This window comes from Ursus maritimus, unplaced genomic scaffold, assembly GCF_017311325.1.
Source record: "Ursus maritimus isolate PB19 unplaced genomic scaffold, ASM1731132v1 scaffold_29, whole genome shotgun sequence".
In the NCBI taxonomy this organism is placed as follows: domain Eukaryota; kingdom Metazoa; phylum Chordata; class Mammalia; order Carnivora; family Ursidae; genus Ursus; species Ursus maritimus.
In genome coordinates this window covers 22,817,902-22,835,345 of record NW_024425452.1, presented here as the reverse complement: position 1 = coordinate 22,835,345, position 17,444 = coordinate 22,817,902, and the positions used below count along the sequence as shown (strand labels likewise).

Sequence of the window (17,444 nt, the reverse complement as noted above, 5' to 3'; positions counted from 1 at the left end):
CGATCTAAAATCAATTTTTTAAATATGACTAAGTAAAAGTCACTGAGAGCCAAACTAAAGTCATTCCAAATTATCCAAAGGTTCCAAAGGAAATTTGCTGCTTGTGGAGTCCTCTTTACACTAGCCCCTGAGAGAGCTAGTTCTAGATATAATCTGGAGTGTCTCTGAAGCCTCATAATTCACATATTTTAGACTCCTTTGAACTTGTAATTTATTTCAATGCTGAAAAAAATCTAAAATGTAGTTTTCACCTTCTCTCTGATGTTCTCTATGTATAGAAGCCCTCTGTTCAATCATAAAATGGAAAGAAACACTATTAAACTCAAGGGGAAGTGGCAGAGAATCAAAAGTAGGGCTCCTGGGGCGCCTGGGTAGCGCAGTCGTTAAAGCGTCTGCCTTCGGCTCAGGGCGTGATCCTGGCGATCCGGGATCGAGTCCCACATCAGGCTCTTCTGCTATGAGCCTGCTTCTTCCTCTCCCACTCCCCCTGCTGTGTTCCCTCTCTCGCTGACTGTCTCTCTCTCTGTCAAATAAATAAATAAAATCTTTAAAAAAAAAAAAAAAAAAAAAAAAAAGTAGGGCTCCTTAGAGTGTTCAGTTATGGCAGAAGGTAATGTCCAGTTCTGAGAACCAGTGAGATTTGACCCCACTAAAAAACTGATTTCATAAAGATCTTAACATTACAGTACTTCCCTCTCAGTGTTAAAATTAAGAGAGATTTTTAAATTTTCTTCTTTATATTTTTGCTACTTCTTCAAATTTTACAATGAGCATAAATTGTATTAATGATCATTTGTAAAACAACACTACTATTTTCAGGTTAGGACAAAATAATTCTGTTCTTTAAAGTGAAATATAAATTAATCTGATATTCTTCAAGGTCAGAGATGAGGGAGAATTAACAATATGATTTTTTCTATTATGGGAGGTAAGAATTAATAGAAGTCTATAACTCCCAATCTAAAGCCTTCAGAATGGTTCAGTCACTGAAGCAGTAGGACAAGATGAAAGAAACTTCAAATGAAAATACACTTTCCCCAATATTTTCTCCATATACTTCAAACAGAATATCTAATTACAAAGTACTAGTACCTGTACTCGTGAAGTTGGATACAAATGAACACTTTATTAAACATGAAGGAATTAGTCCTGTATAGGACTTTAAGAATGGGCTGTATTTATCTACAAAGCATACTGCCCACATTCTCTAGATCTTCCTTCTCACTTGATTAATGAATAATCCTTTGCAGGTCAGAATTTATTTAAAATTTTTAAGAAATATAAATAAAATGATGATGTCTAAAACGTATCTGTATTACAGGAAAGATCTTGGCATGAGATGGAGGAAACATTTAATCATTCTGTGCATGTGTAATTGTTATTAAAGAGGATTCTACATCCACTGTCTTTTGTATACATGGTATGACGGCAGAGATTCTCCCTAACTATGAAGTACTTTTGCTGACAAGCCAAAACACCCAATACTCTACTATTAGAGCTTTCTTCCTCCCTGGAAAATGCTCGTGTTTATAAAACATAAGCTCTGTTACCACTAAAATAGTCCCTAGAAACTGGTCACATAATACTAACAAATGGTCTAATAATTAATTCTCACCTTGGAAAGCACAGAACAGAGATCTATGAGATTGTGAGAAAGCAAGGAAGTTAATGGAGAAGACACAGACAGGTAGCAATAAATCCAGAGCAGGAAATGCCCCTGAGTTAGAAGACTGAAATGTCATTGTCCTGATCCCTGGGCAACACAAACATCACTGGGCGTATAAGAGGAAAGTTCCAAAAAGAAAGGTCATGCCAAAGGGGAGATGGAACCAAGATAAACCTTGACTATTTTCCTTGCCTGTGCTGTCAACTCACATGCCTAAATCGCTACTGGGCATCTCCACTTGGATATTAAAGGCATCTCTAATTAAATAACTGAAATTGAACTTTGTTCAACACAGCCCTTTACCAGAATTCCACATCTCAATAAAAGGCGTGGCCATTCACCCACATTTTTCAGCCCCAAAATCATTCTTGAATCTTACCTTTCCTTTATTTTCCTCCACCACACCCAACATCAGCAAGTCTTACTGTTTCTACCACCAAAATAGATCCTGACTCTACTTTGCTTCAGCTCCACTGTCGCTCACTAGTCTAAGCTGCCACCATTTCTCCTCAGGACTCCAGTGATGGTTTGTCCTTCCTCTTTCCCCTCCATTACAGGTTCGCCCTCACACAGCAGCTCGGAGGAGCTTTTCAAATGTACATCATTCCTCCCTTACTTACAGCTTTCCTACAATATCCTATGGTTCCTAGAATAAAATGTGCACATCCTTGATCATCGCTCACAAAGCTTTATCTGTTCTGACCCCTGCCTTTTCTGACACATCATCTCCTATTCCAGTCTCTGTGTGGTACCCATACTCCAGGCACAATGACCTGAATTTGGTTCCTTGAGCACACGAAGCTTATTGAGGGGTTAGGCCTTTGTACCTCCTGTTTTCTCAAAACACAGCATGGTCATTCCCAGAAGTCATCACTTAGATGGCTTCTCCTCACTATTCAGGCCTTAGCTCTAATGTCACTTCTCTGGAAGGTCGACAGCTATTCTCACTTCAGTTACTACCTAACACATTACCTTATAACTACCCAACTTAAAAAAAAAAAAATGTATTGGTTTACACATGTATTGCCTGTCTGCAACCACCAGAACGCGATTTCCATGAAAACAGGGGCTCTGCCAGACTTGTTGCTCTAAATCAACCATTAGACTAGGATCTGGGATAGAGGAAGCACAAATAAAAATTTGTTCCATTCATGGAAAATCCATCATGATACCTGAGACCAGTCCTGGCATGTGCCAAACACCTGTATTTGCATAACGCTTTAAAGTTAAGGCCTTTAAAACTATGCCACATCACACTCAGCCAGAAAACAGAAGGAAAAAAAATCAAGCTCTATATGACTTAAAGCAGGTTAATCAAACAGTTTGACACGAAATGAGTTCACGAACAAACACAGCCAGTGTTCTTACTTCCGAAAAGAAATTTTAAATCTCTATGGGTTACAGCAAAATAGAAGAGCTGCCCCAAGAAGATTTCACCAAAAGTGTCCTTCGGCAGAAGTCTTCCAGTGTTTGGAAATGTTTCAATGGTAAGAAGCTACACATAATAGTTTCCTGTAGTTCTACAGTCCTAAAGCTGAAGGGAAACTTTAGAGTAATTTAGATCAACCATCTCATTTCAAAAATGAGAAATTAAAGCCACAGAAGTTGAATAACTGTTCCCATCACTCTGCCAGACAGAGGTCAGGATGGAACTTGAACTCGGGACTTCTAATTCCAAGGTCAGTGTTTTCCAGTATATCAAGTTTCTTGCATCCTCTGAGTTAAGAATAAAATTTCCCTCATCATTACTGACCTGACTTAAAAATAATGTTATGCGACTATAAGGAAGGGAAAAAAACTACTTTTCTGAGTACTAGGTGAGATGGGCAGAATATAAATAAACATCAAATATTAGTATCAAGAAATGAATGTTAAAATGTTTATAATCATGATACTATTAAAAACAACAATAAATCATACATGGGGCTCAGAGCAAAGCATTCATTATGACATTTGCATAGCTTAGGTAACCAGTAGCCATGAGGGGAAGATTATTATAGTTCTTTCCCTTAATCATATTTTGAGCACAGATAAGGAAGTATTGAAACCACACAGTAATATATTTAAAAGAGGGCTATGATCTGTTGGGTTTTAAGAAAGACATCCGTGCTACTGAAGGTGATAACCAATCATGAGTATTTTCTCTATATTCCTTAGAGATCATTTCTTACAAAAATTGGGATTTATCACCAAACATTTCTTTAAAAATGAGTACAATTTTTGGGAAATAATAAAAATTTGAGAATAGCATATATACAAATAATTATGCAATGTGAAGAAAAGCATGAAATGTTCTCATATAAAGTGCCTTGGTATTTATCCTACTGGTGAGAAAATATATTGGGATTTTAATGCATTAGGAAGAACATCAATGGAATGGTAACCTGACTAAAAAGACGAGTAATTCCTTAAAATGTGAAACTAATAATCATAAATGTGACTATTTCAAATGATTATGGAAGGAGAACCCTTAGCACTGATCCTACATTAATGCTTTCCTGGCGTGGAGATCAGTGTAAGTTTCTATCCCATTCATCCCCTAAGGTGTGAAATCAATGTCAAACATAGCTATACACAAAGTTAACTCAATAAAGTTGAAGTGTCTCTCAGGGACATAAGGATGTCAGCCGAACAAATCACAGGCATTCTTGGCCGTCCAGTTAATGAGAAACTAATAAGAACTACCTTAAATGGATAAACGCTTGTTTTTTCATCCTCCCTTCTAGATGGGGAGAACTGCAAGCATGAAAAATCGTAAAACAAAAAATAATTCACTCTTTCAAAGTGCGTGCAAATATTTATTGATAAAGTTGTTTTATGGGGAAATGGAATCAGGGAGGGGATCTCATTTATTTTCCATGAGTGGGCCCTGGTGGTTTGTTGTCAAGAAAAATAAAGACCATAATGAAGCTCATAAATTTCTTTACTTCTTTGTATATTAAGTAATTGGTAATTTCATTGTACAGCAAATTCAAGATGATGTATTTGTTCAGCATTCCTAGAAGGACCATGGTTTGTACTATGGCAAGTGACATCTCTGTCTCATGTATAGAAAAAATAAAGGACAAAAACCAAAATGCAGAATAAAAGGGAATTAGGAAGAAAAAATCACGACTGCCAGTTTCTTTTTTGTTCTTTTACCGAACTAAATAATAAGGAATGTGAGGCAAGAAGTGAGAGGTAAAAAAAAAAAAGGAAGTACAAAGAGTAACAAGCTTTCATAATTTCAGTGCTCATAAACTGGAAAGAGAACATAATCATTCTAGAGAAATTTCATTTTGTATACGGTGTTCCCAAAATCAAGCTTGGTACATATTTGGATAGCAAAGTGTTTAAAAAATTTAGTTACTAATTACAATAGTTCCAGAGGTAATTCTTCAACTAGCTCATAGCACAAGGCTTGAAGCAAAGCCCTTTTTTTAAAAGTGCTATTTTCGTAGGGATGAAGTGAGTTTTCCAGATCATATTTAGCAAGACCAACCTTTATTTACTTTTTTACTTTTAAAATGAAATGGCTAAATGGAAAAAAAATCTATTTTTAAAAATCAAGAACTGGCTTCCAAATTAATTCTTCCATTCTAAATAAGCATGAGGCAGAGTTTATGAAGAACTTCCGTATTTACAAGTATCAATGGGGCCTTTGACTTGCTGAATATCTTCCAGGAAGAGAAATATGATACAAGTTACATTTCCTGAGAGTGAAGTGAGAGATGCTTGGAGTTTATAGTAAGTCATTTCTTTCCCAGCTGACACCCACCATCACCTGTCACGTTACAAGCAATTTGGCTAGCAGGGCCTGGAAGGTTTGTCTGAAATGCCTTTCCTCCAAGCTGGGTGGTGATGTTTGAGTTCCACAGCCACAGACTCTGAAATCTTAGCCTTTTGTGCTTGCTTGCTAAGGGGATTCAGACAGATAGATTGTTAATGGGAAAACAAAGCTTGGATGACTCTCTGATAATCATATGTCTGTTATGATTAGCAGTTGTTCATCATGACATTGTAAATAACTTCCCATTGAAAACAAGCCCTTCTACTATATGACACTCAGATAACAAAAATCAAGGAGGCACCAGAGGAGCCACCCTTCAGAAACGCGTGGAAGGCTAATTTTTTCAGGTGTCTCCACCCAAAAAAAGAACCTAAATCCTGGGTCAAACCCCACCCCCATGGGGCGCCTGGGTGGCTCAGTCGTTAAGCGTCTGCCTTCGGCTCAGGGCATGATCCCAGAGTCCTGGGATCGAGCCCCACATCAAGCCCCACATCAGGCTCTTCCACTGGGAGCCTGCTTCTTCCTCTCCTGCTCCCCCTTCCTGTGTTCTCCCTCTCGCTGGCTCTCTGTCTGTCAAATAAATAAATAAAATCTTAAAAAAAAAAAAAAAAAAAAAAAACCCCAGTGGTCCTCTGAGAACTGAAGTGTCCTTCCTGAGTCTGGGGGCTTGGCTTCTGCCTCAGGATCATTCGGACCTAACCGAAAGCTGTGATTTTCCCAGGGGCATATATTCAGCTGTTTTTCCTTTGTTTGTTTGTTTCCTAGAATGTAATGCTATTGCTCTCACACCTTCACTTTATTTTAAACAACTTTATTGAGGTATATTTGATATACTGTGGTTTCCTTTAGATCGTCGAAACCTTTCACCTTTCACTTTATTTTTTATATAAAGTTCAAATGCCTTAGCCTGGCATGTAAGTCTGCTCAGAACAACCCTCAGCCTCCATTTTCAGCCTCCTCCATCCCGCAGACACTCTCGCCACCTGTGTTCACTACCACATGGGATTTCTTACCATTTTTCAAACTGCCCTGACCTTTAAATGATACTCCAAGTACTGCACATTGGCCCCTGGCTCACCTGGTAAATCTGTACTTATCCTTCAAGCCTCTACCTTACACATCCTCTGTGAAGCTTTTCCCAGTTCCCTCAAAATGGCTTCCTCTGTTCATCTCTTCATTTGTTCGTCATTTTCATCTGTATAGATACATCTAAAGATTGCTACTATATTCCATAACAGCTAATTGTCACCATACCTATCTTCCCAGACAGAAATAACTCAACGCTAGTCACCATGTCTTTATTTATCTTTAAATCCTCAGTGCCTGGCACGTGGTGAGTCTTCTGCATCATTTGGCAATCAAATGAAATACGTTGTTAGAATTTCTTCTTTCACTGCCATCAAAGCTGAACTGAGAAATAATAGGGACAGTATATTATAAAATATTTATTCTGTATACCTCACAAACAAAGGGAATTTTTTTAAAAAAAATTTATTTATTTATCTGACAGAGAGATAGAGAGCACAAGCAGGGGGAGTGGCAGGCAGAGGGAGAAGGAGAAGCAGGCTCCCTGCTGAGCAGGGAGCCCAACGTGGGGCTCCATCCCAGGACTCTGGGATCATGACCTGAGCCGCAGGCAGACACCTAACCAACTGAGCCACCCAGGCCCTCCCAAAGGGAATTTTATATTCTTATCATGGGTAAATTAGAAGAGAGAGAGAAATGTAAAAGTACTAGAGAGGAATCCCTAGTCCAAATTTATGAGGTTTTGCGTGCCATAGAAAAAAGAATGCCAAGAGTTGATTGAACTACATTTGATTGAAATACACTGTGCGGCCCTGTGCTTTGGGCATGGCCTTGAGGTCCAGGGGACAGTTAGAGAGAGGATCACTGAACTCATGCCTTCACCCTCCGAAACACACACACACACCCCACTCAGCTGTAAGCCACAGAGCAGCTCTGGCACCTGAGGGCTGAGGATGAACAGTCATGAATAGGGGTTGGTTAGAGCCCATGAGGCAGCATTTTCATGGAGAGGACTGCCAATAAAAGCAAGGGTGATGCGCCTAAAAAAGGAGATTAGAATACAGGGACAAATGAGCACACGTGCAACACTCTTGGGGCTCCCCAAATAACAAGAGTTGTTTTTAAGAGGGGGCTGAGGTTCTACAGTTGTGCAGGTAGAAAGTAGGAATCATCACAATTTAGGCACTGATGTTAATATGACATCATGTGAACCTAATACTAATGAGACCTGGGAACAGTTAGATTATCTGAGCCAGAATGAGATCAGCATCACATGAGAAGTATATTGAACCACACAAAAGGAAGGAATTTTGCTTGAGGACATCAGTGAGGACTGTGTTTAGAAAGTAGGGTATATACTAAACTTTCTAGGAAGTATAAGATTCAAATCAGCAAATATGACAGGCAGAAATATGACAGGTAGAGAGAAACAAGTACAGAAAGGCAGTGTAGATAAATACTTAGGTCAGGGTATTTGAGACAGGACAGTGGTCACCAGCAACTTTGAAAGAAATTTCCATAGTGTTCAAGAAGCCCTGGTGAGATATAAGGGGGTTAAGGGACGTATGGGGAAATAAAAGTAGTCGGTAACATTATTCCTTTGGGAAGTTTGGGAGTAAGAGGGATGTCAAAGGAAAATGTTTCTAGAACAGAAAAGGATTAAGTATATATTTGTAGACTAAGAGGCCAGGATACTGTGGAGAGGGACACTGAAAACAGAAGAGCAAAGGGGATCATGGCTGGATCAAAGTATTAGAGGAGGCTGGCAGGGAGAAGATTAAGAGCACAAGTGAAGGGGTTAAAACAGAAGGGTCGCCTCTAGAGAGGACAGCTGAAGCAGGGAAATTCTGAAGTAGAGAGAAGAAGCTGAGATGGTTCAAATAGGAGGAATACCTTTGGTGCAAAACATCTGGCCAATTCAATCTCGTATTCAACCAACCAGATGTTAATTCTACACGGCGCTATGACGCGTGTCCATATTAATTGAAATTTTCACTGAACTTGTGATTGCTTCTAAATTACACGGATATAGCCATGGTGAGAGGAATTATTAAAGTCAATTATTTGAATATATTACTTTTAACTTAAAATTATAAAAATTTCACCTAATCCAGAACACATGTATTTTAGGGAATGTTAGTGTTAACTAAAATGAGGCAACAGACAAGGTATACCAAGCTTATGTGAGTCACATAAAATAACATAAGCAGCTTTCGGCTACCCTGCTTATTTTCTGATTACCCTTCATGGTTAAGTTGAAGGAATTGAAATGATAATAAATTAATAGTTTATTAGCTGACACAATTATTCTTCCTTGATTGACATACATTTCAAAGTTTACCATTGAAACTAAAATTGTATTTCACTACCTGATTCTGTGTCTGAGAATGGAGATTAGACTCTTCAATGCTATTTTACGAAACACAGACTCTGATAAATCTACAAAAAAACTGTCGACTTCTTATAAAGTTATTCTTCAGCACTAGTATAACAAAACATCATGCATTACCACAGTCAATTCTCTGGCTAATTTATAAATTTAAGATCATGCTTAAATTTAGGTTTACAGCCATTATAAAAGCAATACATTTGCAACCACCTAAGGTTAATAGCTAATTAATCCTCACAGCATTTTTACGGGTGAAATAAGCTTAATGATGACTTGAAGTATGGGCCTATATGCTTCTTTCTTTTCTATACTTTGAAAACCTGCAGCGCACACTCCACAGATACATACTTACAGCCCCCACCCAAGCAAAAGCTCTGCTATCTCTCATAAAATTTAATTTATTGGATAAAAAGATGAGTGAAGAAAAAAAAAGAAAAAGATGAGGGAAGAAAAATCAAATATATAATCTAACAGTAGTAGATTAATCAATGCCTGTCAAATTGGGCCAAGTAATTACCAAAACAGAACACCTTAATTTTATTACTTTATGATGGCATTTGCATTATTATGACTCCCAAGTAGTATATATAACTGGCACCTCATTACTCTCAAGGTAACTGGCATAAGGACATTTTAAGATAAGATAATTTCATGCAATTAGCCATAATAAAATAAGACATAAGACCTAAAGACATCCTGTATAACATTGTACCATAGTCAATTACAATAACATATTGTACACTTAAAGGTATGTTAAGAGGGTAGATATCATGTTAAATGTTCTTTATGAAATAAAACAAATGAAATGAAATGAAATAAAACAAAACAAAAATAATATAGATATGAATATTGTTAAGTCTCTACATATATGATCAATTACTGATAATCTTTACCGTTCCCCAAACCCTATTGAATTATATGAAATCTGAAGGAGAAAAATCACAATTTATTTAAATTTGACGATAATAGTAAATGTTTTCAAAACTGGTAAATGGAAATACTAAACTAATATTATTTCATATTATATTACATTTTAGAAGCCATTTCTATACAAAGCAATTTGTTACTGGAATATATCTGCATCCCTAAATGTTTTAGAAAAAAATAACAGATTCTCGTGATGGGTTCTTGTGATGGAGATGTAAATATTTCCCACATTCCTAAAATCTGTATAATCATTCTCTTAAAATTCTGTTCTATCTAATATATGTAATTTGGCTATATTGTATGATTTAAAGAATTCAGTAATTGTGAACCTATCAGGCTTTTCTTTTCATCTTAAGAATGTATGACTTAGGGATGCCTGGATGGCTCAGTTGGTTAAGCATCTGCCTACGGCTCAGGTCATGATCCCAGGGCCCTGGGATTAAGTCTTGCATCGGGCTCCTTGTTCAGTAGGGAGCCTGCTTCTCCCTCTGCCTATTGCTCAACCTTGTGTGCTCTCTTTCTCAAATAAATAAATAAATAAATAAAATCCTTAAATCATATTTTAAATAAAAAGAAAGTATGACTTAATGATTCACCTCACATTTTTGGTATGGCAAACTATAATTAAGGAAATGCAGTGATGACATAAGAATTATGTGGAACAGTCATTCAATCTCATATAAACAGCTGGACAACTTTTTAATTAAGTCACTTTTCCTTACACGGGAAACTTCTTCTCTACAAAATGATAGGATGGCCCTTGTGAAAACCCAAGAGATGCATAAATAGTCATTCTCTATAGTTTAATGGAATTGTGAAGTAATCCTCCTGAAATCAGAAGCTTCAGTATCAGAATTCTAAACATCATTTTGAGCCACAGAATCTAACTGGTTTGGAGAACTTGGAGAGGTCCCAAAGAAGAGCAATAAAAATGCAAGATGAGTTAGAAAACCAGCCCTTATGAGGGAAAGATTGAAAATCAGCCTTGTGTGGGTGCTAAAGGAAGTTTAGCCTTTCTGGGAGAAGGGGTGGCACTGAGTCCCATGGCCGATGCTTGATGATAGAAGGCAACACATCTCAGTTTCTTCTTGGTCAAGCCAAGAGAGAAGTGCAGTTTTTCCTTACATCATGTGTCTCTCCAGCAGGTTCCAGAAGGCAAGACTAGACCCATATTCTTTCACCATTGTAATCCCAGAGCCTAGTAAAGTGCCCAGTTCATAGTGAAGTCATTAAATGCTTACTGAATGAGAAGCGGGAGCTCTATACCACCCTGCATTCACTACCGTGACTGTTGAATGTTACCTCTTTTTTTTTTTTTTAAAGATTTTATTTATTTATGTGACAGAGAGACAGCCAGCGAGAGAGGGAACACAGCAGGGGGAGCAGGAGAGGAAGAAGCAGGCTCCCAGCGGAGGAGCCCGATGTGGGACTCGATCCCAGAACGCCGGGATCACGCCCTGAGCCGAAGGCAGACGCTTAACGACTGCGCTACCCAGGCGCCCCTGAATGTTACCTCTTATTCACCCTTTAGCAGAACAGAAACATTTCAGGAACCCCTAATGCTTATATAGTAAGCTACAGCTTTTATTGGTAATTTCTACAAGTCTTTAGTTAAAAAACAAAACTTAATGACAAAATCTTTAAATGATAATGTCTAACGCTACTGAAGATATTGGGTATTACACAGAATAGAAGGATAAAACAATGATGAAACATAATTAGAAGTATATATCAAGATGTCTAAAAATGAACTAGTAATTCCACTGTGAAAAATCAATCTTATGGAAATAATTCTAAACACAGAGAAAAACAGCTTTCCTGGACATTGTGCCATTATTTATAATGATAAAAATCTGGAGGTAATGTAAAGGTCCATGTAGACAAGACATGAGCATGGGGTAAATCTTTCAACACTAGTACGGACAAGGTATAGATCGGGCTACAATATACAAAGCAGCTTTCCCCATATTTAGGATTATTTCCAAGGGAACTGTTAAGGTTCAGAGAACTTGAGCAACTCCTAAAAACACTACCTATCTTACAAATACATAATTTGGCATTTCCTACTTGTGGAGGGTTATTATGTTTTTTTTAAAAAAAACATAAAATGCAAATGAAAATAGCTCCTACCAGCTCTTTTTTTTCCTGTGTAAAGCTGTGAAACTAAATAGCCCTTGCTTCCAGAAAGCAACCACCAATTTAATGAAAGAGAGAGAGCGAGAGAGAGAAGATTCCTCTTCTCTGGAGATTTATTTATTTGTAACAAAAGCTAAGGGGACCATATCTGTCAATTATGCCACTGCGTCTAGCATACTATCCAAGCTCATAAAATCTTATTAAAGTTAATCTGTGTTGATTATCTTTTCACACATAGCCTTGTTTCCCCTCATTCTTAGGAACTGTTTTAGTTGCAAAAGACACCAGCTCATAGGAATCATCCTAAATCAGAGAGACTACAGATGGGAAACACATATAAGCTCTCTTGTCTCCCCTTTTTTTGCTAATGGGTCACAGTATTCTAATCTGCTGAACCTACTATGGCCTCAGAATCCTTCTGAACACAGTATTTCAGAGAACCACTAGCTATCAGTCATAGAACCCAAGAAACAAGCCTCTTTACTATCCTCGAATTCAATAATAAATCAGGAAATTCACTTCCCTGTTATATTTGAAATCAAATAATTTCCCCATTGGCCAGTTAAAAAAGGGACTGTTGCCCCCTTCAGAATCAACAGTACACAGGAATTCAACACTTACCGGCTCTTCTAAAATATTCAACTACTAAGACATTTTTATTTCATTATTTGAGACATTTTTTTACTTAAAACATGTTTCTATAGAAGCACTAAAGAAACCTAAGAACCATACTATACAAAGAAAATAAGGTGCTCTGTAGTATGGGCATGTTTTGTGTATATTTTCTCTCAAAACTTTACCACGTTACCCTGATAATTGCCAAAACGCAATTTAAAGATAATCAGAATATGATCATCTGGGATACAGCTCTCAATATATATATAGAAATAATGAATTATTTCTTTTGCACAACCAGGGATATGTGGAGATACAAGCCAAGGAAATCTCCTCTAAAAGATAATTCCACAAAACTAGGTAGCATGCCACCCAAAATCTTTTAACAAATACTTTCATTTGCTATCCCAAGGACTACTGGAGAAATGGACACAAATTTAAAATAAAACCAAACATATAAAGCCCCTCAGATGTTCCTTGAGCCTGTCACCTTTACGTGTACAATAATGTTTATCTGAAGGGCCCCTGCCAGAGTCGCCCTTGGGATTCTTACATTAAGCCAGGCTCAAGGCACTGAGGGTGCCCAAAAGTATCTGACCAACATGCGCATTAAAACTCTCCCCTCATGAATCTCACCTGGAAGATGACAGAACTATAAAAATCACCTCAGACACAGAAAGAATCCTCATTTTCCATATAAAATAGCATGTGCCTTTTCCCATACTGATTCTGCAAGGAAGCTTATTTACAAACACATAAATAGCTGCAACTTTACTCCAGTCTCATTGAAAAATCAAAATGGCATCATGCAAGAGGAGCACCCTAGCATACTTGGCTCCGTGAGGGAAATGTAAATGGAGATGAGCCAAGCTACTTGACACTGGCTAGTCAGCTTAACCAGATACCTTCCAGTTTCCTGCAGTAGAGGTACCAGGGTTCTGCTCTGCAGAGCCAGGGAATTTACTTACATTGATAGCCCAGGGATCGCGCAATGATTTGGAGCTAAAGGTCGGAAACTAAGTGTCAGGTCATGGCTAATATCTATTATCACGCATGTTCAAAGGGGAATAGCATTGCCTAAATGTGGCAGCAAGATTTCAATTTCCAAAGATTTCCATAAAATTGGCTAAATCTTCTTATATTTAGTTCCAGTGAATTTTAAAAAGTTTTCCCTCCAATCCTTCAGCCACCTGGACAGAATTACAGGAGTTCAAATTGTCAGGAAGAAGGCAGGAGAGATAATGCACCTTAATATTTAGAACAAAATTTATTGCCTCTCTTAAATACTTTAATTAAAGTTATCTACTACTAGTTAAAAAAGCATCTAAATCTCTCTCTACGTGAAATATATGAGATACATATTGACTCTTCTTTACTGGATATGAATACCCAAATACAGACCTGCTGTATCCTGAGGGTTTAATCCCTACCTATGAAGCCTCCTTAAAAGCTACCCACGGTAGCACAGACCTGTACAGTCCTATCTGCTGACATGCCCCACCTGAAGGTCACCCATTCCATCCCCCAAGAGCAGATCACTCTCATCCTTAAGAGAAAGTAACTCTTATTTCTTACCAATTAATGAGTGGTTCACTTTTAAGGAACCACATCATTAAACTAAATGCACCTAAAGTATCACAAGATAGAAGGTTTAAAAGAAAGTTTTCTCAAGGAAAAAGTGAGCGAGGGAGCTTGTTTACACAGAGCATCTGAGGATAGGCAACAAGATGATGAACGCAATTTTCCTTTGGGAATTCAAATGCAAAGATTCTCAACAACCCTGTCTGGTAACTTAACTATTAGGCTACTCATCAAGAAGTGAAAACATCCGTATATGTTTTCACACAAAAACATCTGTGTTGGGTATTATACCAGAGTCTTAATGCTTTTTCACTGCAGTGTATTCATACACTGGAATGTTCATCTTAGACTCAAAGACTAAATATCATGACCATATATGTTCTATCTGCCTTCTGGATGACTCAGGCTTCCTGAAATACTGTGTATCCATCCTCCAATTACATGTGGACCAGAGGGGCAACTATTATCGCCCTGCATAGTTGCTGACCAATTGTCGGTATTTAATGACACACAATACTTTTTTTTTTTTTTTTTTTAATCTCAGGCTTATCAGTAGAAAACGAATAGTAAAGGTAACAAAGGAAAACTTTGGTAACTCCATTTTGCAATGTGTATCAAAACCATTATCATCTTATGTTACTATCTTTTCCACACAATATAGAAGAGGAATACCCAAGGGCTATGTTCTTTTGTTTTAATTTATCATGAAGCATAGTAAATGCAGAAATGATTACAATAAATATCAGTCTTTTGTCTCTAACTCTACGTTGCATCTTACGTCTTAAAGTTCACATTTGAAAATCTTACTTTGGTTATATCTATTTTAAACATAAATAATACTTCTTCAAAATGGATTTAATTACTATTCTGCAAAGATTACTCCTGTATCTGTATCGGTAAATGGCATTTATACTGTAGAATAAGATCAGATTGCAAAGATTATTAAAAACAAATATAAAAACAGCCCACTTACCACAGCATTCAAGTAAGTATTGTCATACTTAAGAAAATTTTTATCTTTTAAACAAATTATTTGGAATCTCCTTAGAAAATAGTTTGTATAGTATTATTAAAATATAAAGAAAAATTATTACTTTACTTACATGGTATCTCTAATAAGAAATGCACCTCCCAATTTGAAACAGGTTTTATCACCTTCACAAAATGCTCGTCTCAGGGAAAAGCTCTCTCCTAGGTCAAAACCTATAAAATGTGAGAAATGATTTAACCCAGTGGTTTTGTTAAATTTAGGAAACCCACAGAGATACTGTTATTTTTAAATAGGACTTCTTTGTTGTCCTTATCTATAGACTGATTTATTTCAAATAAAATCCATTGTTTAGGATCAGCAAAATTTCTTGATTTAATTTTTCTCCTTTTACTATGTATACAGGAGGATAAAATATATTTCAAAAGACTCAAATATTAATTTTCTTTGACCTAGAAATTATCTTAAAATAATCAGAGCAGCTCATTGTAGCATTTCTGATGTCTAAAGACAGAAAATTAAGTAAAAAATATTACAGCAATTCAATTGAAATTTAAGCAGTCTTGTTTTTTTTTAAAAAAAATCATACCATAGAAGAATATATATTGATGTGGGGAAACGCTTTGATTTCAAATTCAATATACGTATTAATGATTATATGTGTGTGTGAGAGAGGGAGGGAGGAGGGGAACGGAAGACAGGGAAAGAAAGAGCAACAGCGCACCAAAATGCGAATCACTGGCCGTCTTTGGGCAGTGAGATCTTTCTCATAAATTTCCTTTTCTTTTTTCAAAATTGCTAAAATGGATACAACTTCTATAATTTTAAATAACTTTTTTTTCAACAAAAGGCTGAGTTGTTCTTAGTTAAAATAGTACTCTGCTCTTAACACTTTTTTATACATCATTTATCTTTTCTTTTTAATTTCTCTTACTGATGTTATCCTAAATTACAATGTCAAAGAATCACTTGTGATATAATACACATATGGTGAGAATTTCACACAAAACACTTCTTTGCAAAGGATTATAATGCTTACCTGAAACCTCAAGTTTATCTCTGTTGTCCTGGGTAAACTGATGTCCCTCTGTTCTCAGTAAAGGACACTGTTTTTCTATTAAAAAAAAATTGAAAATTGAAGATGTGCATGGCATTTTTTTAATCATTTTTTTAAATAAGTTTGAATCAGATGATACAATTAGAAACTTAAGATAAAATGAAAATATTAAACCATTTAACTAAATTTCTATAGATCGAGGATAAGAATATTACCTACCTCTGAGTATGTTTGTGAGGATTGCATATGCCTGGTACAGAGTCAACATTTGTGTTAGCTATAATTACAATTATTATTATTATTACTATTACTACTATTACTCTAACTTTCTAATAGTTGCCATACATTTTTGACATTAGGAAATCATCTAGCTTTAGCATCATTAAATTTTTATATTCAAAATATATTCTAATATTAAAACAAATGAACTAATAGTATATTTGAACAGAGATTTTTTTTTTAAGATTTTATTTATTTATTTGACAGAGATAGAGACAGCCAGCGAGAGAGGGAACACAAGCAGGGGAAGTGGGAGAGGAAGAAGCAGGCTCCCAGCGGAAGAGCCTGACGTGGGGCTGGATCCCAGAACTCCAGGATCACGCCCTGAGCCAAAGGCAGATGCTTAATGACTGAGCCACCCAGGCGCCCCTGAACAGAGATTTCATTCAGTTTGGTAGGGGACTGCTATGGACTGAATGTGTCCCCCCAAAAATCATATGTTGAAGCTTTGATCCCCAATGTGTTGGTATTTGGAGATGGGAGGTAATTAGGCTTGGATGAGGACATACAAGTAGAGCCTTCCTGATGAGACTGGTGTCCTAATAAGGGGATGCAGAAACAGGAGCTCCTTCTCTCCCACCATATAAGGAAACCAGGAAGAGAGCCCTCACCAGAACCTGGCTATGCTGGAACCCTAAGCTTCCCAGCCTCCAGAAAAAATGTATCATGAACTTCAGGGGTGGTGACAGGGCATCATCTAAATATATTTAACTAGAAAAATAAATCAGATTCTAAATAGTGCTGTCACTTAATCATATTTAAAAGTTGCAATACACATATGTGAAATTGTAACACTGAATAATCTTAGAGATTACTTAGCTACTTTGGAAATTCCTATTTCAGAGATCTTAACAGGACTGCAGGTCTGAAATGATAGTAAAATTGGATATTTTGTAAACATTACCAATTTTTTTAATCCAAAATCATAGTCATTTTTATAAAAACCAAGCACCTCATCAAGACCACTGTATTGAGGGGCGCCTGGGTGGCACAGCGGTTAAGCGTCTGCCT

The 17,444-nt window shown here is 36.9% G+C and overlaps 1 protein-coding gene across 1 annotated transcript in view; it reads right to left on the bottom strand.

Annotated features, from left to right (window-relative positions):
• Positions 1–17,444, bottom strand: part of COL19A1 (collagen type XIX alpha 1 chain) — a 299,548-nt gene that overhangs the window by 263,178 nt on the left and 18,926 nt on the right. Inside the window, exons 3-4 of the mRNA XM_008684899.2 lie at positions 16,137–16,211; positions 15,213–15,312 (exon numbers count right to left, since the gene is read on the bottom strand). Of these exons, the coding sequence (XP_008683121.1) occupies positions 15,213–15,312; positions 16,137–16,211 (175 nt within the window). The remainder of the gene's footprint in view (positions 1–15,212; positions 15,313–16,136; positions 16,212–17,444) is intronic.